The 20,263-nt window shown below is 39.6% G+C and overlaps 1 protein-coding gene across 1 annotated transcript in view; it reads right to left on the bottom strand.

The window, feature by feature from the left end:
* Positions 1 to 20,263, bottom strand: part of LOC131494875 (cytochrome c oxidase subunit 6C) — a 63,629-nt gene that overhangs the window by 18,450 nt on the left and 24,916 nt on the right. The window contains exons 2-3 of the mRNA XM_058699601.1: positions 1,573 to 1,756; positions 420 to 546 (exon numbers count right to left, since the gene is read on the bottom strand). Coding sequence (XP_058555584.1) covers positions 420 to 546; positions 1,573 to 1,756 — 311 coding nt within the window. The remainder of the gene's footprint in view (positions 1 to 419; positions 547 to 1,572; positions 1,757 to 20,263) is intronic.

The raw sequence follows: 20,263 nt of genomic DNA on the forward strand, positions 1-20,263 counted from the left end.
AAGAAGCAATTCAAACAAAAACACGGTAGCACTGAGAACCATGTGAAGACAAAGGGAGAAACCCACCTACAAGCCAAGGAGAGAGGCTTCAAAAGAAATCCACCTTGCAGTCACACTGATCTTGGATCTCCAGCCTCCAGAACACTAAATAAACTTGTTGTTTAAGCCATCCAATTTGTTGTACTTTGGCAGCCCTTAAAAACTAATACTGCTTCCTTTAAAGTTGAAGAACAAGCTATCTAGAGAATATGAGGTATTTTCCTGCCGCACTGAGGTAAGGGGAGGAAAGGGGAAGGGAGCACATTAAAGAGGGAGTTTCTTTAAAAGCCTCAGAACTTCTTATGAAAATAAAATACATTTTCAAATTTAAAACATATTTTCTGGACCATAGGCACAAAGTAGAAATCAAACATACAAACCTTATAGAAAGCTGCAACCCCCAGGGATACAGCGAACGCTCCGACAATATGAAATCGCAGGCGCTTGGCCAGAAGGCCTCGCATCTGAGGTTTCGCCAAAGCACCGGAAGTCATGGTAGTTATTCTCCTTCAAAGATAAAATAATAATAAAAACAACTCTGAGAACATAAAAAGATATCTAAGGGATCCTCACTATAACGCACTTTAATACCAAGAGGGGCACAGGCATGGTCTCTCCCAAAAAGCCTAAGGTGTTTAAAAGCTTAGTCTGCTTCATGGTCGCACACTAAACGACGACCCGAAACAAACCAAATCAATGCGGCCCAACAACAGAAAGCAGGGAATATAAACTACAAACAAAATTATCTCGACCCCAGGAAAGATAAGCAGTGGCTCTAGACTGACAAGTGCAAACGCATTTAGAGCGTTTACTCTCGTGCGAACTATCAGCTCATAATTCCCACTTCTTTGACGAGAAAACTGGGGCACACGAAGGAGACTTTTCCAAGGTCACGCGGTCAAAGATTTAAACTCGGGCAGGAGCCCAGCCGTGACCTCCAGGGCCCACCCAGTGACCGCGGCGCGGCCCCACAGACCTTCCGCCAAGGCGGCCGGGGCGCTGGGAGGCTGCCGGACGCCCACCTTCCACCCCCCTCCCCGTTCCACCAGGCACGGCAACCCTTTTCCACCAGCTTCCCGAGAGTGGAATCACCAACGTTACCACGCAGCGAGCACCGACCTCGCGCCGACGCAGCTTGCTGTTTCCCCTATGTAGCCCCTTAGCCTCAAGACCGCCTGAGGAAGAAACCGCCCCTCCCTTTGCACAGGTGAAAACGCTGGGGCCAAATGAAATGACCTAACCAAGGTCACACTAACTGGAGGAAAAACCACAGCAGAGACCAGGTCCGGGCCGGCCGCCTTCGAAGCCCAGCTGCCTCCTCCAGACCCCCGTAGCCCAGTCGGCCCCCGGGGGCGCTGGCGGTCAGCCCGCGCGACCCTCCAGAGGCCGCGGCGGGGGCGTGCAGGGGTCGAGCCAGCGAGAAGTTAGAAGCTCCTGACCGCAGAGATGCAAGCGCAACTCAACTCCAGGGCAGAGCGAGAGCAGGCAACGGGATGCGGCAGTTATGAGACCTCAGACGACAACAACACTCACCTCAACACCAACCTTAAACCCAACGTCCTTCCTAACTGATACAGAAATGGACGGCGGTCCAGCTGAGCGCAGGCGCAGAAGCAGCGGAGAGGACCCAGCGACGGTAGCCGGAAGAGTTCAAAAGACCTCCAGCGCTCCTCCAGCCGCTCACGGCTGAAGTTCAAGGGTGTGTTTCGTTTCTTCCCTGTGGGACGTTAAAGACCTGACCTTCTGAGTTGGTTTTCTTAGTAAATTGGAGATTTTATTCTTACTCATATACATAGTTGGTATGAATTTATTAGAGAATACAAAGATAGTTAATATGTGAATATTTTTAAATGTACCTTACAAATACAGAACAAATCATTCTGGGCCCATGGAGTGCGCGAACCGTGTGCACAAACTGCCATTTACATTACAACTACCCTCAGGTGAATAATCGTTTGGTTTGGGTAAAGGGTGAATAAGATAGCCAAGTTTTAGGACCTCAGAGCCCTGCTGATGAGACAGACATAAACAGATTTACATTAATCCCAAGTGGAGGGCACTTCCACAGAGACATGACCCAATGAAACAATTACCCTCCTGACAGAGCTGATACAAGGAATATTTGTGTGGGGTTTTTAGTAAAAGACATGTATCTTTTTAATGTTTATTTATTTTTCAGAGAGAGAGAGAGACCCAATGGGGGAGGAGCAAGGTCAGAGGATCCGAAGTGGGCTCTGTGCTGAGAGTAGAGAGCCTGATGGAGGGTTTGAATTCAGGAACTGGGAGATCATGTCCTGAGCTGAAGTCGGCAACATAATTGATTGAGCCACCCAGGCACCCCAAGAGACAAATATCTTAAAGGAAGACAACTGGAAGTTTATGGAAAGTGATGTGTAGGGGTAATGTGCTTGTGCCTTAGGGGTGTCAAGCTTGGTTTTTATTAAAATAACCTTGATTTACAGTGTTCTTTAAGTCAACTCAGCAAGCACTGTGGAAGATACACTAGGATACAAAATATACATGATATAGATTAAACATATATTGATTGAGCATTTACTATATACCAGGCTCTGCTATATAGTAGGACAAATCTTCAAGGAGGTACATTCTTGTCAGGGAGTCTTTGTTCTCAACAGACACTCTATAGAGAGACCTTTCAGCCATATAGAAAAGATGCTAATTGAGGGCCAAAGTGGGTTTGTACCTCAGTAACACTCTTTTCAGACCTCTTATCAACCATCTACCCCACTAAAAATCTTTACAAGGTTTTTCCCAGGCTGCAACCTATTCCTATTTTCTTTCCATCCGCACTCCCACAACTGGCCCAGAGAGAAACAGTAAATTTCAGAATTTACAGGGATTGCTGTGTATTGAATACTCAGGGAAGGCTTCAGGGAAGTCATGGAAGAAATGGAAATGGAGCTGAAACTCAGTCTAATGGAGAAGCCTAGATAAGTGGAGAAATCTAAGAGACAAAATTGGTCAGAAGACTATGGCAAAGACAGACACACTCAGGGAACGGAGTTTAGCCTGGATGGAATGTTTATTGGTGGTTTAGGAACACTGGATGGGTAGAGAAGCACATAGTCAATCACAATAATCCAAGGTGACACATGAATAGAACCTGAATTATAGGGGTGAATAGAAAAGATGGCATATGTGGGTTCTGTTCTGGATCCTAACAGACCTGTATTTGAGTCCCAGCTCATGACCTCCTGGCTGGGAAATTTCTTAATCTTTCTAAGTCTGCTTTCTCCTCTCTAAAATGACATCCTTTTTTCTTTAATGATATATTTAACCCAGTATATTAGTATTAGTATTATTTTAACACGTAGTCAATATAAAAATTATTCATGAGATTTTTACATTCTTTTCTTATACTAAGCCTTTTGAAATATTGTGTGTATTTTTCAAGTATAGTATATCTCAATTCAGACTAGCCACATTTCAGTTTCTCATAGCCACATGTATTATTGGACAGCATAGTTAAAACACTTTAGTCATTAGAGAATGCTCAAGATCTATTGCTAAATAAAAAGGCAGACTGCAAAACTATGCTGTGTGATCTAATTGTGTAACACATGCATGAGAATATACATATGTATGGATATGTAGAAAATAGTATTGAAAAGAGTCCTCGACAGAAACTTGTATTGGGGATAATTTTTTATATTTTGTCTACTTTTATGTATTCTCTGTTTGATCATGCCTTTCTTTTATAGTTGGAAAAAAAATGTGATTTTCTAAAGGAGAGATATATTTGTTTCTTATTATCACTGTAACAAACTATGAAAAACTTACCTTAAAACAACACAAATTTGTTACCTTACAGTTCTGTAGTTCATTAGTCTGAAACAAGTCTCACTGGACTAAAATCAGTGTGCCAGCAGGGTTGTATTCCTTCTGGACACTTTAGAGCAGACTCTGTTTCCTTGCTTTCTCCAGCTTCCAGGGGCTGCCTACATTCCTTGGCTCATGGTCCCCTTCCTCTATTTTCAAAGTCAGCTATGTTGCATGTCTCTGATCCTGACTTCGATGTCACATCTCCCATTCTGACTGTTCTTTTCTGCCTCCCTCTTCCATAATCTCCGTTGTGATTACATTGGGTCTATTTGGATAATCAAGGATAATCCTCCTATTTTAATGTCAGCTGATTAGCGACCTCAATTTCATCCGCAACTCCATTCCCCTTTGCTTCATAACATAACATGATCCAGGGATTAGGCCATAGAACCCAACTTGGAAGGGTCATTATTCTGCCTACCACAAAAGGCATAGTCACGATTGCACTATCTAAAAAATATCTCTATTCTCCTCTCAGGGATATGGTAGGACTATACTTCCCTGATGCCTTTAAAGTTAGGATATGACTCGCTTTGGCCAATGCAATAGAAGTGGAAGTGACATGCGTCGATTCTGGGTAGAAGCTTTACAACACAACGTGTGTCTGCCATGTTCTCTTTGCCCTGACTTTGTTATAAGGGAAGTATTGATTGAAATGGCACTTATGTCAGCTGGATCTGAGAAAGATTAAGATAAGCAGAACCTTCCTACTATTTTTCACTGGCTGGACTCTGTGAGTGAGAAATAAATGGTATGGTAGTGTGTTATTCCACTGAGATTCAGGGGTTGTTTGGTCCTATAGACAAACTTAGCTTGTCCTGACTGGTAGAAGAGGTTAAGTAATGTATCTGTTTTAGTTAGGTGTGTGTGTGTGTGTGTGTGTGTGTGTGTGTGTGTGTGTGTGTGTAAATGCTGAGACAGGTTAAGTGATAGAGACCATGAGAGTGTGAAGAGGAAATGGGGACATTAAGGGGGTGGGGGGACACTGGAAATAAGCTATGTTGATCACCATGCTTTCTCCTAAGTTAGAACAAAATGGCTTATCCAAGTTAGGGGCATCTTTGGGCCCCCCTTTGACCTCTAGAGAAGCCCTAAATTTTGTAATAGAACCCATCTGCTGCTCAAGAGCCCTTCAGCTGCTAGCCCAAGGGAACCCTGGATGTTTGGGGCCCTCAGGAGGGTTTTTCCCTGAGGCATCACCTCCTCAAGGCTTCTTAGGCTGGTAAGGTACTATATTCTAGGGGACTCTGGACTCCCTGAAGTTTGTATGTGGATCAGGGACATGTTTTCATGCCATCCCAAGACTGAGCTACTGCCTCACTGTATCTGTAAGCCATATGAAGCATCCAGTAGTTTGCAAAACATGTTCACTTTTGTGTTTCCATTTTGTCCTCTCAATAATCCCATGAGATTAACAGGGATTTTTGTTTTTTATTTTTATATTTTAAATTAAATGTTTATTTATTTTGAAAGAGAGAGTGTGCATGCACATGCATGGGAGGGGCAGAGAATCCCAAGCAGGCTCCATACTGTCAATAAAGAGCCCAATGTGGGGCTCGATCCCATGAACTACAAGATCATGACCTGAGCCAAGATCAAGGGTCAGACACTCAACTGAATGAGCCACCCAGGTGCCCCAGGGACTGTTTTTTAGATTAAGACACTGAGGATTACAGTGGTAGAAAAATAGAAGAACTGGGAATAGAATCTAGAGTGGGATTCATCCCATACCAGGGCTGTGGAGAGTACTTCCAGAGGAACAAATCTACCTCAGTGAACACCACTCATTAGTCTATGATGATTTGTTGAGCACCTACTCTGTGCTCTGTGTTGCTATCCCTAATGGCTGAGAGTATAGTCCCAAGAAGCCACAAAAGATACTCCCCAAATCAGTAGATAATTTCATAACCTTCCATTTCTGTTTACTTGAGTAGATATATCCTCCTAGGTCCCACTTAGAAAATCTAAGAAGTTATTAATTCAGACTAATAGTAATGAGGTCTGTGAAACAGCTAAGTGCCAGATGTTGTGCTTTTCTGGCTACTTCAGAGCTAGCAGTAATTAAAAACAATTTTCCTGGAATTGAGCTGACATCATCCACAGAAGCTCTACATAGAGATGTTCTGACCTGATAAAGCCCTGTATGAAATGAAGCTATTAACTGAAAGAGTCATGTTAAATTCAACTGCATTAATAATACAGAAAGGGGGAAAAATCAAAGTTTACTAGATAGAAAAGAAAAAACAAGCAAACCAAGAGAATATGGAAATACCATATTTTAACTTCTAAGAGGGCACAACAAAGCCAAAAGATATAAATTATCACTCTAAGATAGGACACTTGAAAACTTGTTAATTCATTTGAAAAAGAGAGTCTCTTAGTAGTTACATTGCGATCTCGCTTTGAACTTGTGTCGATTTTCATTTACAAATGTGTTGAACTAGTCATGGGTGCCTGGGTGGCTCCGTCAGTTAAGCATCCAGCTTCCGCTCAGGTCATGATCTCATGGTTTGTGGGTTCAAGCCCTGCATCAGGCTCTGTGCTGACAGTTCAGAGCCTGGAGCCCACTTCAGATTCTGTGTCTCCCTCTCTCTCTGCCCCTCCCCTGTTTATGCTCGGTCTCTCTCTCTCTCTCTCTCTCTCTCTCTCTCTCTCTCTCTTTCAAAAATAAACATTCAAAAATATTAAAAATAAATCGAGGTGCCTGGGTGGCTCAGTCAGTTGGGCATCCGACTTTGGCTCAGGTCATGATCTCACAGCTTGTGAGTCCCAGCCCCCTGTCGGGCTCTGTGCTGACAGCTTAGAGCCTGGAGCCTGCTTCAGATTCTGTGTCCCTCTCTCGCTTTGCCTTTCCCCACTGGTGCTCTGTCTCTATCTCAAGAAAAAATAAACATTAAAAAAATTTTTTTAATAAATAGATAAATCAAGGGGCCCAAGCAAACCTTTCAGAAAGGCCATCTCACCCATTACTACCTGAAAAAAATGGATCAATCTGGCCCCATTCATACACCAAACCCCCTCACATTTACCTTTAGCCTTCTCTGGATTAGAAAAAGCCTGAATTTAAAATGTACCCAATATTCAAATTATAGCATATGAAGAATCAACAAATCTACATGTGGTATTTTGAGCATTTTAAACAATAAGCTAAACCAAATCCTCCCACTATAATACAAAAAGTATTTACATAGCACTTACTACGTTCCCCGTTCTGTGCCAGCCATTAGGGAGGGTGGTAAGGAACTGCAAAACCCAGCCTCTGTACTTTAGTATCTGGTAATTTCATTAAAAAGAAGATTCGTGAAACCCTATACAAGAGAATAGAGTTCAAACCAAAATGAGATGGAAATAGCTAATGCAGAGGAAAGTTCAGAAGAGGAAAGATCTGTGTGAGACGGACCATTCATTCATTCAACAAATATTTACCAAATATAGAACTGTGTGCCAAGCACTATTCTATACACTAAAGATATGGTATGAAAAAGACAAAGTTCTTGCTTTCATGGAGTTTATGTTGTCACATGGGACACAGAGAGCACACCAATAAACAAACAAATACATGCTATAGTGTCTGATGGTGGTTAAGTGCTGTGAAGAATGAAACAGAGTGCTAGGAGGTGACCTTTGAGCAGAATCCCTACTGATATGAGGAATGAGCCTCATAAAGATCTGGGAGAAGAGTGCTCTCTGCAAAGAGATCAGCAAGGGAGGTGACATGATGTGGCTGTGTTCCAGACAGCAAAAAAGACTAACGGAACTGGAACTGAGTAAGTGTGGGGGAGATGTCCAATCTGGCCCCAGAGATATCACTCAAGTGAAGTCTTGTTGTTGACTTGAAGTCCATGTTGACTTGACATGGGATTAGTTTGTCATCCTGAGCACATGGGGAGAACATTCCAGCTGATCAGTTAAATTTCTACCACCTGGTGCCATAAGGACTTATAATAGGGTTAGAGAAAAGTAAAGAGAATTAGAGAGTTACATTTCCTACATGTCTATAAGGCGTACATTTGAGGACTCAAATTAACAGTTCTTATAACACATCTATTTGCTCCCTTATCAACTATTTTGGGTTTTAATTGCTAACTCTTTTTAAAAAACTGTTCTCAGGGGCACCTGCGTGGCTTAGTCAGTTGAGCGCCTGATTTTGGCTCAGGTCATGATTTCATGGTTCGTGAGTCTGAACCCCACATTGGGCTCTGTGCTGACAGCTCAGAGCCTGGAGCTTGCTTTGGATTCTGTGTCTCCCTCTCTCTCTGCCCCTCCCCTGCATTCTCTCTCTCTCTCTCAAAAATAAACATAAAAACATTTTAATAAAAAAATAAAATGTTAAAAAAAAAACATTCTCAGATTGATGATGATAAAGGAAGCAAAATGGGAATGAATAATCCTATCTTCACACTGCCTTCTGTAAGCAGTGGCAATGGTCTTGCCTCTTTGAAGACCTTTAAAACCCCTTTCAAGGCCTCTAAATTGAATTACCAATTTATAGGAAATACAAGGGACAGAGGAACATGGTAAACACCACCACAGGGATGTAGTTGGCAGAATCCAGACTGTGGGGAACTCTACAGAACAACCTGGTTTCTTCCAAAAAATTGTGAGAACACAAAAAGGTAGACAGTGGGAAATGTAGGAAAACCTATAGAGTAAAAGAGACTTCAGGAACATGTCAACCAATCACAATGTGTAGAACTTATATGGATCCCGACACAAACTGCAGAGAGGAAAGACAAAAAAAAAACCTACAAATATTTATGACCTGGAGGTAACTGGAAATTTGAACATTAATAGTCTATTTATGATATTAAGGAATTATTGTAGGAATAACTGTAGGAATTATTGTAGGAATATCGTAAGGAATCTCTTTGTAGGATGGTAATGGCATTATGGTTTAGAAATACATACCAAAATATTTTCCAGTCAAACAAGATAATGATTAGTATTTGCTTCAAAATCATATAAGTCAGCTCGGCAGATAGGTGGACAGGAGTAGGGGGCATTGATGGGGAGGGAAATAAATCAGGAGTCAGCAAACTGTCTATAAAAGGCCAGATCATGGCTGTGGGCCAACGTCTTTGTTGCCACTACTCAACTCTGTCACTATTAAAGCAGCCACAGACAAAATATAAAGAATGAGTATGATTATATTCCAATGCAACTTTATAAAAACAAGGAGTGAGCTGGACTTGGCCTTTAGTTACCCCTGGTCAAAATGATCATTATTGTAGCTGATTCATGGTTACATGGGAGTCCATTACATTACTCTGTCTACTTTAGCATATGTTTGACATTTTTCATCACACAATATTTAAAATGAGTTAACGTCTTTATCACATTATTCTCAAGACTCAGATCACTCATCAGCCTTCTCAGCATTATTCTTTAATTTTTTTTTTTTTTTTTTTTAGAGAGGGGTGGAGGGGCAGAGAGACAGAGAGAGCGAGAATCTGAAGCAGGCTCCACACTGAGCACAGAGCCCCATGCAGGGCTCAATCTCACAACTGTGAGATCATGACCTGAGCCGAAATCATGAGCCAGACACATAACCAACTGAACCACCCAGGCGCCCTCAGCTTTATTCTTGTGGGTGAGTATCCTTCTTCTACTTGACTTGGTTCACATACCCTTTATTTCTCCTTTTGTGTATTGGCTTTTAAACACCAAACTCACATGAGGGCCCTTTGAACAACCACATTAATTTCATTGTGGCCTCCCTACTTTCTGCCATGTTGAGATTATTCTTCCATATATGTTTTTTATTTTAAAGTTTCTGTCTTGTTTGTTTTGTTTTATTTTCATTGTTTGGTTTTCTCACTCCTCTTAAGCTATCCCACTGTAAGTGGAATGAGGCCACACCCAGCATTTCTCTAAATAACTTAAGAAATATAAAAACCCTGCTTCTCTCAGTCTAAGGTGCTTATTCCACAAATATTTACTGAGGCTACTATGAGCCAGACTTTATGGCAGTATCTGTGGAAGCAAATATAAATATGATTCAGTCCCAAATCATGGGGAGCTCCCAGAGTTCCACAAACCCTCCCTTTCCTCTCTTCAACACCAAAACACTGTCCTCTAAGTTTCCCATCTCTTTAATATCACCAGTTATTCTCATTATGGGTAGAATTCAGCTCAGTATATCAATTGCCTGTGCTTTTCCTTTTGCATTCTAGAAAGACAGACTGACTCAGGGTAAGTAAACATGGGTGCAGCCCCAGGAAAGAGGGAACCTGGAGCTTAACAGAGTTTCCTGAGCTTCAATTATCTGCACATTATAACACTATTACTTACTTAACATTTTTTAATTGATTCATTTTAAAAAACTGATGTAGCCATTAATATTTGGAGAGGCTAACTTGGGCTTTCCCACCATCTATACCTCCAGCATTCACCTGGGAGAAAGACCTTTCTGTACACACTGTCCTCAGGGTTATCAACTTGCTGAGGTTATTTTAAAAACCCCAGTTTATTTTTTTAATGTTTATTTATTCATTTTGAGAGGGGGGGAGGGACAGAGAGGGAAAGAGAGAGAGAGAGAGAATCCCAAACAGCCTCCACACTGTCAGCACAGAGCCCAAGGTGGGGCTCTCTCACAAACCATGAAATCATGACCTGAGCCTAATCAAAGAGTTGGACTCAACCAACTGAGCCACCCAGGAGCCCCTAAACCTCCCAGTTTAGTCTTAAAAGCCACAGCTTTTGATTAGTGTGAGCCTTCTAGGGGAAACAAAAGCTTTGGAGAATCAACAATTAAGTCCATCAGGAAGAAGGGCATAAAGAGAGTGGATTATAAGCAGTAAGTCCAAAATATGCATGATCCTCAAAGGGAAATGAAACAAGATGGGAGTAGGAGAATCAGGAAAGATGTGACTGGAGCTTGAATGCTTTGATGGATGGCAGAGAGGGGTTCAGGCTAATTCTAGCAGGTGCTGTAAAGCAGCGTTTCTTATACTTTAATGTGCAGGCAGGGTCTGGCTCAGTGGATCTGGAGCCACTGCATTTCTAACAAGCTCCCGGGTGATACTGATGTTTATGACCCACAGACTATGTTCTGATTAGCAAGGCTGTAGAAAATCCGAACTGCTCCCATGGTCTCCTGGGGAGGATCTGTTCTGAGATTGAGCTGTGGGCTCGCTCAGAGGCATGAGAAGGACAAAAAATAGGCCTCAGGAGCTGGTGCCAGGGCACAGTGTCAAGACTCAATGAGACTGCATCATACCCTGTGAAGGAACAGAGCAGACGAGACACCCTGTTCTTCCCTGATGCCAGAATAAATGTCACTTCAGGGTGAAGGGAAGGGGAAGGGGACATCATTCTAAGGAGAATCCTGAACTGACCCCCAAAAGATTGAATTTTAAATTGCAGTTGATTGAATTTGATCATTCTTTCTGTTGCTCAGGAAGAAATAGAGCCCAAGGCTAATGTGATATCAATTATAGGGAAATAAAATGAAATTTCTGCATATGAGAGCGCTGAATGTAAAATTTCATACCTGCTAAAATGTTTACTTACCATTTTTATAATACATTATAAATTATATATAACATAAATTATATATAATAATTTAAAGTAAATTCTATGTAAATTTAATATCACTACAGAACAAAAGCCAAGATAACTTGAGAACCAAATCATTCTATTAATGTCTGATTGAAGGCTCTGAATCCAACTCTATAAAAAGGATTAAAGAATTTCTCTTTAACTAATCAGATGAATTGACGGAGTATTGAAAAGGGATTGATTTCTTCATGGTATGAGTCAATATTTTTTAAAACTTTAAATTTGGAAAATTTCAAATATACGTGAAGTTGGCAGGATAATATAATGAAGGGCACCATCATCCAGCATCGACAATAGTCAACCCAGGACACAACCTTTGTTTCATCTGAAACCCTGTCCCCTTCTCTCATTGATTACTCTGGAGGAAATTCTCTATATCATATAATTTCATCCGCAAATAGCTCATTTTATAAAGCTCATCTCTATAGAGGTCATCTCTAAAAGACAACATCTATTTTATAACATAACTACAATATCATTATCACACCTACACAATGATAATCACTATCATCAAATATCCAGTTTGCAGATATCTAAGTGTCTTTTTCTTAATTGAAGTATAACTGACATACAATATTATATCAGTTTCAGGTGTACAACATAGTGATTTGACAATTATATACATTACAATGTGTTCACCACAATAAATGTCATCACCATCTGTCACCATACAAAGTTATTACAATATTTTTGATGATATATATTCCCTATGCAGTACTTTTCATCCCCATGATGTATTTATTTTACAACTGAAGGTTTATACCTCTTAATGCTCTTTACCCTTTTTTCTTCTTTTTCAAACTGCTTAAATCAGGTTCCGAATAAGGGCCACACAATGCAATTGATGGAGATAAGTTTTTTACATCTCTTTTAATTTGTAGGCTCTTCAACCCTTTTTCGTGCAATGTACACTTGCTTTGTTTTGTTTTGTTTTGTTTTGTTTTATTAATGCAGTGACCATGTACCTGTTAAAACCATCTTGCGGTGAAAGTTGTCCCACACCTCAGGGAATGCTGACTCTCTAATCAATAATTGTAAGGTACTAATGTTCCTGGCAATAGGAGGCACTCAAAAATATTTGTTGAAGGGAAGGAAGGAAAAGGAGGGAAAGTAGGGAGGGTTGGGAAGAAGGAAGAGCTAGTGGGATTATGGGGTCCTCCTCCCAGTCTGAGGGACCCCTCATCAGTGACTCCTACATGGGTTAACCCCACACAACTGACCACTTCCTCCCCAAATTAAGATCTTCAATGCCTTCTCATAGCCTGCAGATCAAGTTCAAGCTTCTAAAAGTAAAAGAGCAGGTTCTAGTCTGCTCCAGCCTACCTTTCCAGTTTCTTGCCCAGAGCCACCTGATTATAACGAAACTAATCCATGCTCATGGCTATGAAATCAAATACCGCAGATGGGTTTATGATGAAAAGCTGCAGTCCTCTCTTGGTACATCCCACTGTCATCCTGCTCTCCAGAAGCAACTACTTTTACTTACCTCTTCAGTTATTGTCTTCACCTTTATGAAAATACGCCATCATGCAATCATATACTATCATGTCAATGCATAAATAACATGCTATTAAACAAATTTCTTGATAGAAGTTATTATCTATTCCTTCCTGTGATAGATGAGCATTGAGCTCACTTAGATCTCCTTACTACCCTACCCCTGCAACTCCCAATATCACCTTTTCAGCTACCAGTATGAGTTACTAACAGATATGAAAAATAAGGTCTCGATACGTGTGTTAAATGGTCTTGTCCCCCTCCCCTTTTTCCGTAATGTCTTCAGCTTTTCAAGCTGATTTTCCCCATTAGTGATAACCAAGGAAATTTCAGGTATTTTCCCTTTAAACTGCTGGTGAAGGAAATCTAAAAGATAAAAGAAAAATGTTTCTTCTTTCCAGAGGAAATAATAAAACCATTTAGGATAAAGTATTCTATTCATGCTAGATAAGGGCACTCTATGACCAGGAACAACAGCCTGATCAGGCAGACCCAGCTGTCACAGATCTTGCCAGGGTTCAGGGGCTCAATGTCGGTCTGTCCCGCCTCTTCACCAGATTCTGGAGAAAAGCAGAAATCTCATGCATCACAGAGCGCACTCCTCGGAGGTGGTGAATTGGCAACAGTCCCCAAAGTGCCCATCTACCTTTCTTCAATGCAGGAGGCCGTGTGAAAACAAATAATCCTATTCTGTTTTCTGTCACTAAGACTTCCCCTTTAAGTTATTTGTATAAAGAAGACTTAAGAACTGTGGACTTTAAAGTCCGATGTAACTCTGACCCCCTACAAGTCCACAGTTTTGTTGGTTGTCTTATTTGATAAACTGAGCACTAATGCTAATACTTAAATTGACATCACTTTTCTGAAAGTTGTAAATAACTAGGACATTTCTTTCACAAGTTCCTTCTTTTATTCATGAACGTACAACTGATTCTATGTTTGTGTTGAAGCTTTTTTTCAAATAGAGAATTTGAAACTTTTGTTTTATTTTCTATCACCCAAATTTTATAATCCGTCCTTTGGAGGGGGGGATTCCTCTCCGCAAGGGTCTGTTTATATTACCAGGGTTTTTAAAATTATGGTGAAATACACATAACATAAAATTTATCACCTTAGCTATTTTTAAATGGACAGTTCAATAGTGTTAAGTATATTCACATTGTTATGCAATCAATTTCCAAAACTTTATCTTACAAAACCCAAACTCTATATCTATCAAACAATTCCTTTTTCCATGCTCCCATGCTCCAACCTCCTCCCCACCCCTCAAAGCCCCTGGAAATCACCATTCTACTTTCTGCCTCTATGAATTTGACTGCTCTAGGTACCTCATGTAAGTGGAAACACACAATATCTGTCTTTCTGTGGCCGGCTTACTTCACTTAGTATAATGTCCTCAAGGTTCATTCATGTTGTAGCATGTGTCAGAATTTTCCTTCTTTATTTCCTTTCTTTGTAAGGGCATTTTATGCATATGCCATGCTTTCTTATGTATTAATCTGTCAATAAACACTGACATTACTTCCACTTTTTGGCTATTTTGAACAATGCTGTTACGAACACGGGTGTATAGATATTGGTTTGAGACATTGCCTTCTGGAATCTGTCTCTTCTCTCTCTCTCTCTCTCTCTCTCTCTCTCTCTCTCTCTCAGAAATATATATCTGAGGACACTAATTATAACTTTTAAAAGTTTTTTTTCCCATGAATCAACTCCTAGGGATTAATTTTATTTGTTTTGTTTAATATTACATAGTTCTGTTCCCTGAAGATTTTGGTTCCCCATCCATACTTAAGAATGAGGCAATATAAAAGCTTGCCATCAGCTGTCTGCCTATGGCAAGGTTTGTCAACTACCAGGCATCACTTTAGGTGAACAGAGAGGGGACAGACATTAAGCTTTGGACCTCATAAAATGGAATGGGAAAAGGCTGTGTGCTGAGGCACCAATTCACACACTCAATGCTCAATCTCTCATGAGACAATTTTTCCATTTCTTTACTTTTTTTTGGTGCTTTTGTTTGTTTTGTTTTATGAATTTGCTTAAATTCTTTTTCCCCCAGCTTTTTTTTTTTTTTTAATTTTTTTTTTTTTAATTTTTTTTCAACGTTTTTTATTTATTTTTGGGACAGAGAGAGACAGAGCATGAACGGGAGAGGGGCAGAGAGAGAGGGAGACACAGAATCGGAAACAGGCTCCAGGCTCCGAGCCACCAGCCCAGAGCCTGACGCGGGGCTCGAACTCACGGACCGCGAGATCGTGACCTGGCTGAAGTCGGACGCTTAACCGACTGCGCCACCCAGGCGCCCCTCCCCCAGCTTTTTAAAGGTATACTTGAAAAATAAAAATTATTTTTATTTAGGTTGTACAATGTGATTTTTTTTCCTTTTTAAGGTGTACAATGTAACGATGTACAATGTATGTATACATTGTGAAATTACACACGATGAAATGTTATTCAGCCATAAAAAAAGAAATCTTGCTATTTGTGACAACATTGATGGCATTAAGTGAAATAAGCCAGACACAGAAAAACAATTACTATATGCCCTCACTTACCTGTGTAATCTAAAAAGGTCAAACTCATAAAATCAGAGAGAAGATTGCCAGAGGCGGGGGTTGGTGGGAAATGGGGATACGTTGGTTGAAGGGTACAAACTTTCAGTTATAAGACGAATCTAATGTACTACACGGTGACTATAGTTAGTACTATTGTATTATATTCCTGAAATTTACTGAGAGTAAATCATAAGTGTTCTCACAACACATGCAAAACAAATGGTATCTTTCTATTTCTTTTGAAACTGAACCAATCAGTCAGTCAATCTCTCCCTCTCACTCTTGCTGTCTCTGTCTCTCTCTCATTGCTTGGAGAGAGTGAGGCATTCTCTGCAGAGATGCACAGGTGTTGCATATTCTACCTACAGACTTTCCAGTAACTCCTCTGTTTCCAGCCCCATAGTCTGCCCTCTCTGCAGACCTGACACTTCTGAATTCCAAGCCCTCCAGGCCTCTGAGGAGTAGTTGTACAGTCTCCTCAACTACAACATCCACCATGCATTCTTTTTAGTGGGGCTTCCTCCTCCCTGCCTCATTTAATCCTCTACTACCCACTTCAGTCTCTAGAAATTTGTTGAAATCTCTGATCAACTGATGCCCTCTGCTTATTTTTGTGAGTTCATGACTTTACCATTTATGGTAATTTTTAGGGGTTTGGAGGGACAGGAGCTAAACACACATGCTTAATCCACCATATTGAATTACAAGTCTGAAAGCGTAGTTCAAAAGTCTTACCATCGCCACTGATCTTCTTCCTGCAGATGTAGGCTCCCATCTGGGATCATTTCTATTCAGCCCTGGGAACTTCCTAAGTATTTCCTGCAGTGCAGGTCTAGTGCCAACAAATTCTCTCAGCTTTTGTTTTTCTGAAAATGCCTAGATTTGGCCATCATTTTTCCATTTAAAAAATTTTTACTTTGAATTAATTTTAAGCTTACAGAAAATTGCAAGAAGAGTACAAAGAACTCCCAAGAGTTCCTTTTAACTGGTAACACTTAATTGTTAACATTTTGCCACATTTGCTTAATCATTTTATCTGTCTTTCTCTCTCTCTCTGTCTCTGAATATGCTTTATATATATTACAATTTTTGACATTATACATAACATAATTTTGTACAATATACATACTACATATAACATAAGTTTTGAACCCATTTGAAAGGAAGTTGTGGATATAATAACTCAGTTTAGGGAATTAGCATAGAAACAATACTATCATCTAATCCACAGACCCCACTCACATTTCACTGATTGTGCTGATAATATTCTTTATAAGTCTACAATCTAATCCAGGATCACATATTGCATTTAATGATCACGTCTCTTGAATTTCCTTTAATCTGAAATATTATATGTTTTTGTCTTTAACAACCTTGACATTTTTGAAGCATCTATGCCACTTATCTTGCAGAATATCATGCAGTTTGGGTTTGTCTGGTATGTCTTTATCATTCAAGAGAGGTTTTTCTGCCTATTTGGTAGGAGTAACATAGAAGTAATTCTGTGTCCTTCTTGGTGCATCCTATCAGAGGGCACACAATATTAGTTGTCTTCATTACTGGTAATGCTAAATTTTACTACTTGGTTAAGGTGGTATGTGTCCCTAAATAACCAAAACAGTGTTGCAAAAGAAAAAGTTGGAGGACTCACTTTTCTCAGTTACAAAGCTACAGGATCAAAAACAGTGTGGTACTGCCACAAAGACAGACATATAGGCCAATGCAATAGAATAAAAAGCCCCAAAATAAACCCTTACATATACAGTCAAATGATTTTCCATAAAACCATTTAATGGGGAAGAACATTCAATGGGGAAAGGACAATCTTTTCAACAAATGTTCTTGATTTCAACAAATCTTTCAACAAATTTCCCTTACATTATATCCAAAAACTAATTCAAAATGGATCAAAGACCCAAAGGTAAGAGCTAAAACTATAAAAGTCTCAGAAAAGAACATAAGAGAATCTTCATAACATTGGGTCTTGGCTATGACGTCAAAAGTACAACAACAAAAATTAGATAAATTAGTACGTCAAAATTTAAAACTTTTTTGCACCAAAGGACACAATCAACAGACTAAAGAGGCAACTTACAGAATAAAGGAAAATATTTGCAAATCCTCTATTTGATAAAGGGCTAATAAAGAACTCCTACTTGGGGCACCTGGGTGGCTCAGTCAGCTAAGCATCTGATTTCAGTTCAGATCATGATCTCATCGCTCATGAGTTCAGCCCCGCATTGGGCTCTCTGCTGTCAGCTTCAGTTCCTGTCTCCCTCTCTCTCTGCCCCTCCCCAGTTCATGCTTTCTCTCTGTCTCAAAAATAAATAAAAACATCAAAAAAATTTTTTTAAAAGAACACTTACAACTCAACAATAAAAAAAAACAATTCAAAAACGGGCAAAGGACATGAACAGATACTTCTCTAAGATATCCGAATGGCCAATAAGCACATGAAAACATGCTCAATATTACTGATAACTGGAAAATGCGAATCAAAACCACAATGAAATACCATTTTACACCCATTAGAATGGCTATTATTAAAAAGAAAACAACAAAAACCAAAAAATAACAAGTGTTGGAGAGGATGTAAAATACAAACAAACAAACAAAAATATGCCCTGCTGGTAGGAATACAAAATCATACAGCTATTATGGAAAATAGTATAATAGTTCCTCAAAAAATTAAACATGGAATTAACATAAGATCCTCAAAAAATTAAACATGGTATTAGCATAAGATACAGCAATTCTACTTCTGGGTACATACCCAAAAGAATTGAAAGCAGGGTCTTGAAGAAATATTTGTACACTCATGTTCATAACAGTAATAGTTATAATAGCTAAAACATGGAAGCAACCCAGTGTCCGTTGGTTGATGAATGGATAAACAAAATGTGCATATATATACAATTGACTATTAGTCAGCCTTAAAAAGAAGGGAAATCCTGCTACATGCTACTATAGGGATGAACCTTGAATATATCCTCATTATATTATTTGTCAATCAATCTTGACCATATCAGCCATCTAACTCTGCTTCCACCAACAATGCTAGCCAAATCCTTGACCCTGGCCCCACTGATGGTGCCTGTTGAATTCTTGCATCTGATAAAAGTGAAATGAAAGCCTTCCATTTTGGAGGATATTTTCACTGAATATAGAATTTCAGGTTGACAGATTTTTTTTTTTCATTACTTTAAAGGATGTCATTCCATCTGGCTTCCCTTGTTTCTACTGAATGTCAGCCATCATTCCTACTAATGTACTTCCAAATGTATCATGTTTTTTCCTCTGGGTGCTTTTAAGCTTTTCTCATTATTTTTGTTTTTCAGCAGTTTGACTATGATAACTATGATGCCTGAATAATTGCCTCAATCTCGCTTCTCCTTCCACAGTGACCCTGTATAATGACCACATTACAAGATGGAAGGAGCCTAGAAATCAGAATCAGTGCTTGAAGGAGACCCATGAAGAAAAGCCGACTGCCCCACTAAGACTGAGATTGGTAAACAAACAAACAACAACAATAACAACAAAAGTTTTTGTGATTTTAAGCCACTTAGATTTCAGGGTTTATTACAACAGTATAGCCTGGCCTATCTGACTAGTGTATGAATCAAAGCATGTAGTAAGACTATTTCCAACTAGTAAAAAGGAAGCTAGTTAGCATGTATATTGTTATCACCCTTGAGCAAAACCATGAGCATATGCTTTGTATTAGTATTCAGATGAAAGCTAACTCACACACACATGTGCACATACACAAACATATTTAAACTGCAATGCCATGAAAGTAGATCTCAGAGATCATTTCAAAAATAACTTCCATATTTAAAAATGATTGACTTCCTCACTTCATGCTTTGAGAGTTCAAGTGGCTAATCAAGTCTTATATGACCAATAATACAAAATTATACTCACAAGCATCATATTATCAACATATTTTGTAACAGAGAAAAAAAAACTATGTCTTCTGAGTTAGTGTCTATAGGCCAGTATTGGAATCTAAACCAAGGCCAAACATCACATTTTAGAAGAGCAAATACTTATTTTTATTTTGATTTTTTAGTGTTTATTGATTGAGAGAGTGAGAGACAGAGTGAGGAGGGGAGGGGCAGAGAGAGAGGAAGACACAGATAATGTTACAATCATCATCATGGTCAATATCATCAGCCGTCTAGTAAGGGAATTCAGATATTATTAGTACTGACCACAACTTCGTCATCCACCTGGTGTAAGAATGTGAAAAAAAGAATGTAAACGATATCATTTTTGATCTTTCTTTCCACGTCCTTTAGTAAAATACAAGTTTTGCTATAAATGGCATACATGTTAAACACCTGAGAATTGTGATAGGTGTTTTTTTTTTAAGTTTTATTTATTTATTTTGGGAGAGAGAGAGAGAGCACATGACAGGAAGAGGCAGAGAGAGAGGGGGAGAGAGAATCCCAAGCAGGCTCTACACTGGCAGCACAGAGCCCAACACATGGCTCAAACCCACAAACCATGAGATCATGACCTGAGCCAAAACCAAGAGTGGGACATTTAACCCCCTGAGCCACCCAGGTGTCCCATGTGATAGGTGTTTTAAAAGTAGAAGTCAAAAAATACATTTCTGAACTAGATTTCTCTATATTTCAAAATAAACTTTCAATTAAATGTTAGAAAAATCAGAGCATGCCATCTTGGAAAAGAAACTTAAATTATGAGGAAATCAGCCTTAAGCAAACCATATGCAGATTTTTTTTCTCATGCTTTTT

This window comes from Neofelis nebulosa, chromosome 14 (genome assembly GCF_028018385.1).
Source record: "Neofelis nebulosa isolate mNeoNeb1 chromosome 14, mNeoNeb1.pri, whole genome shotgun sequence".
Classification (NCBI taxonomy): Eukaryota; Metazoa; Chordata; class Mammalia; order Carnivora; family Felidae; genus Neofelis; species Neofelis nebulosa.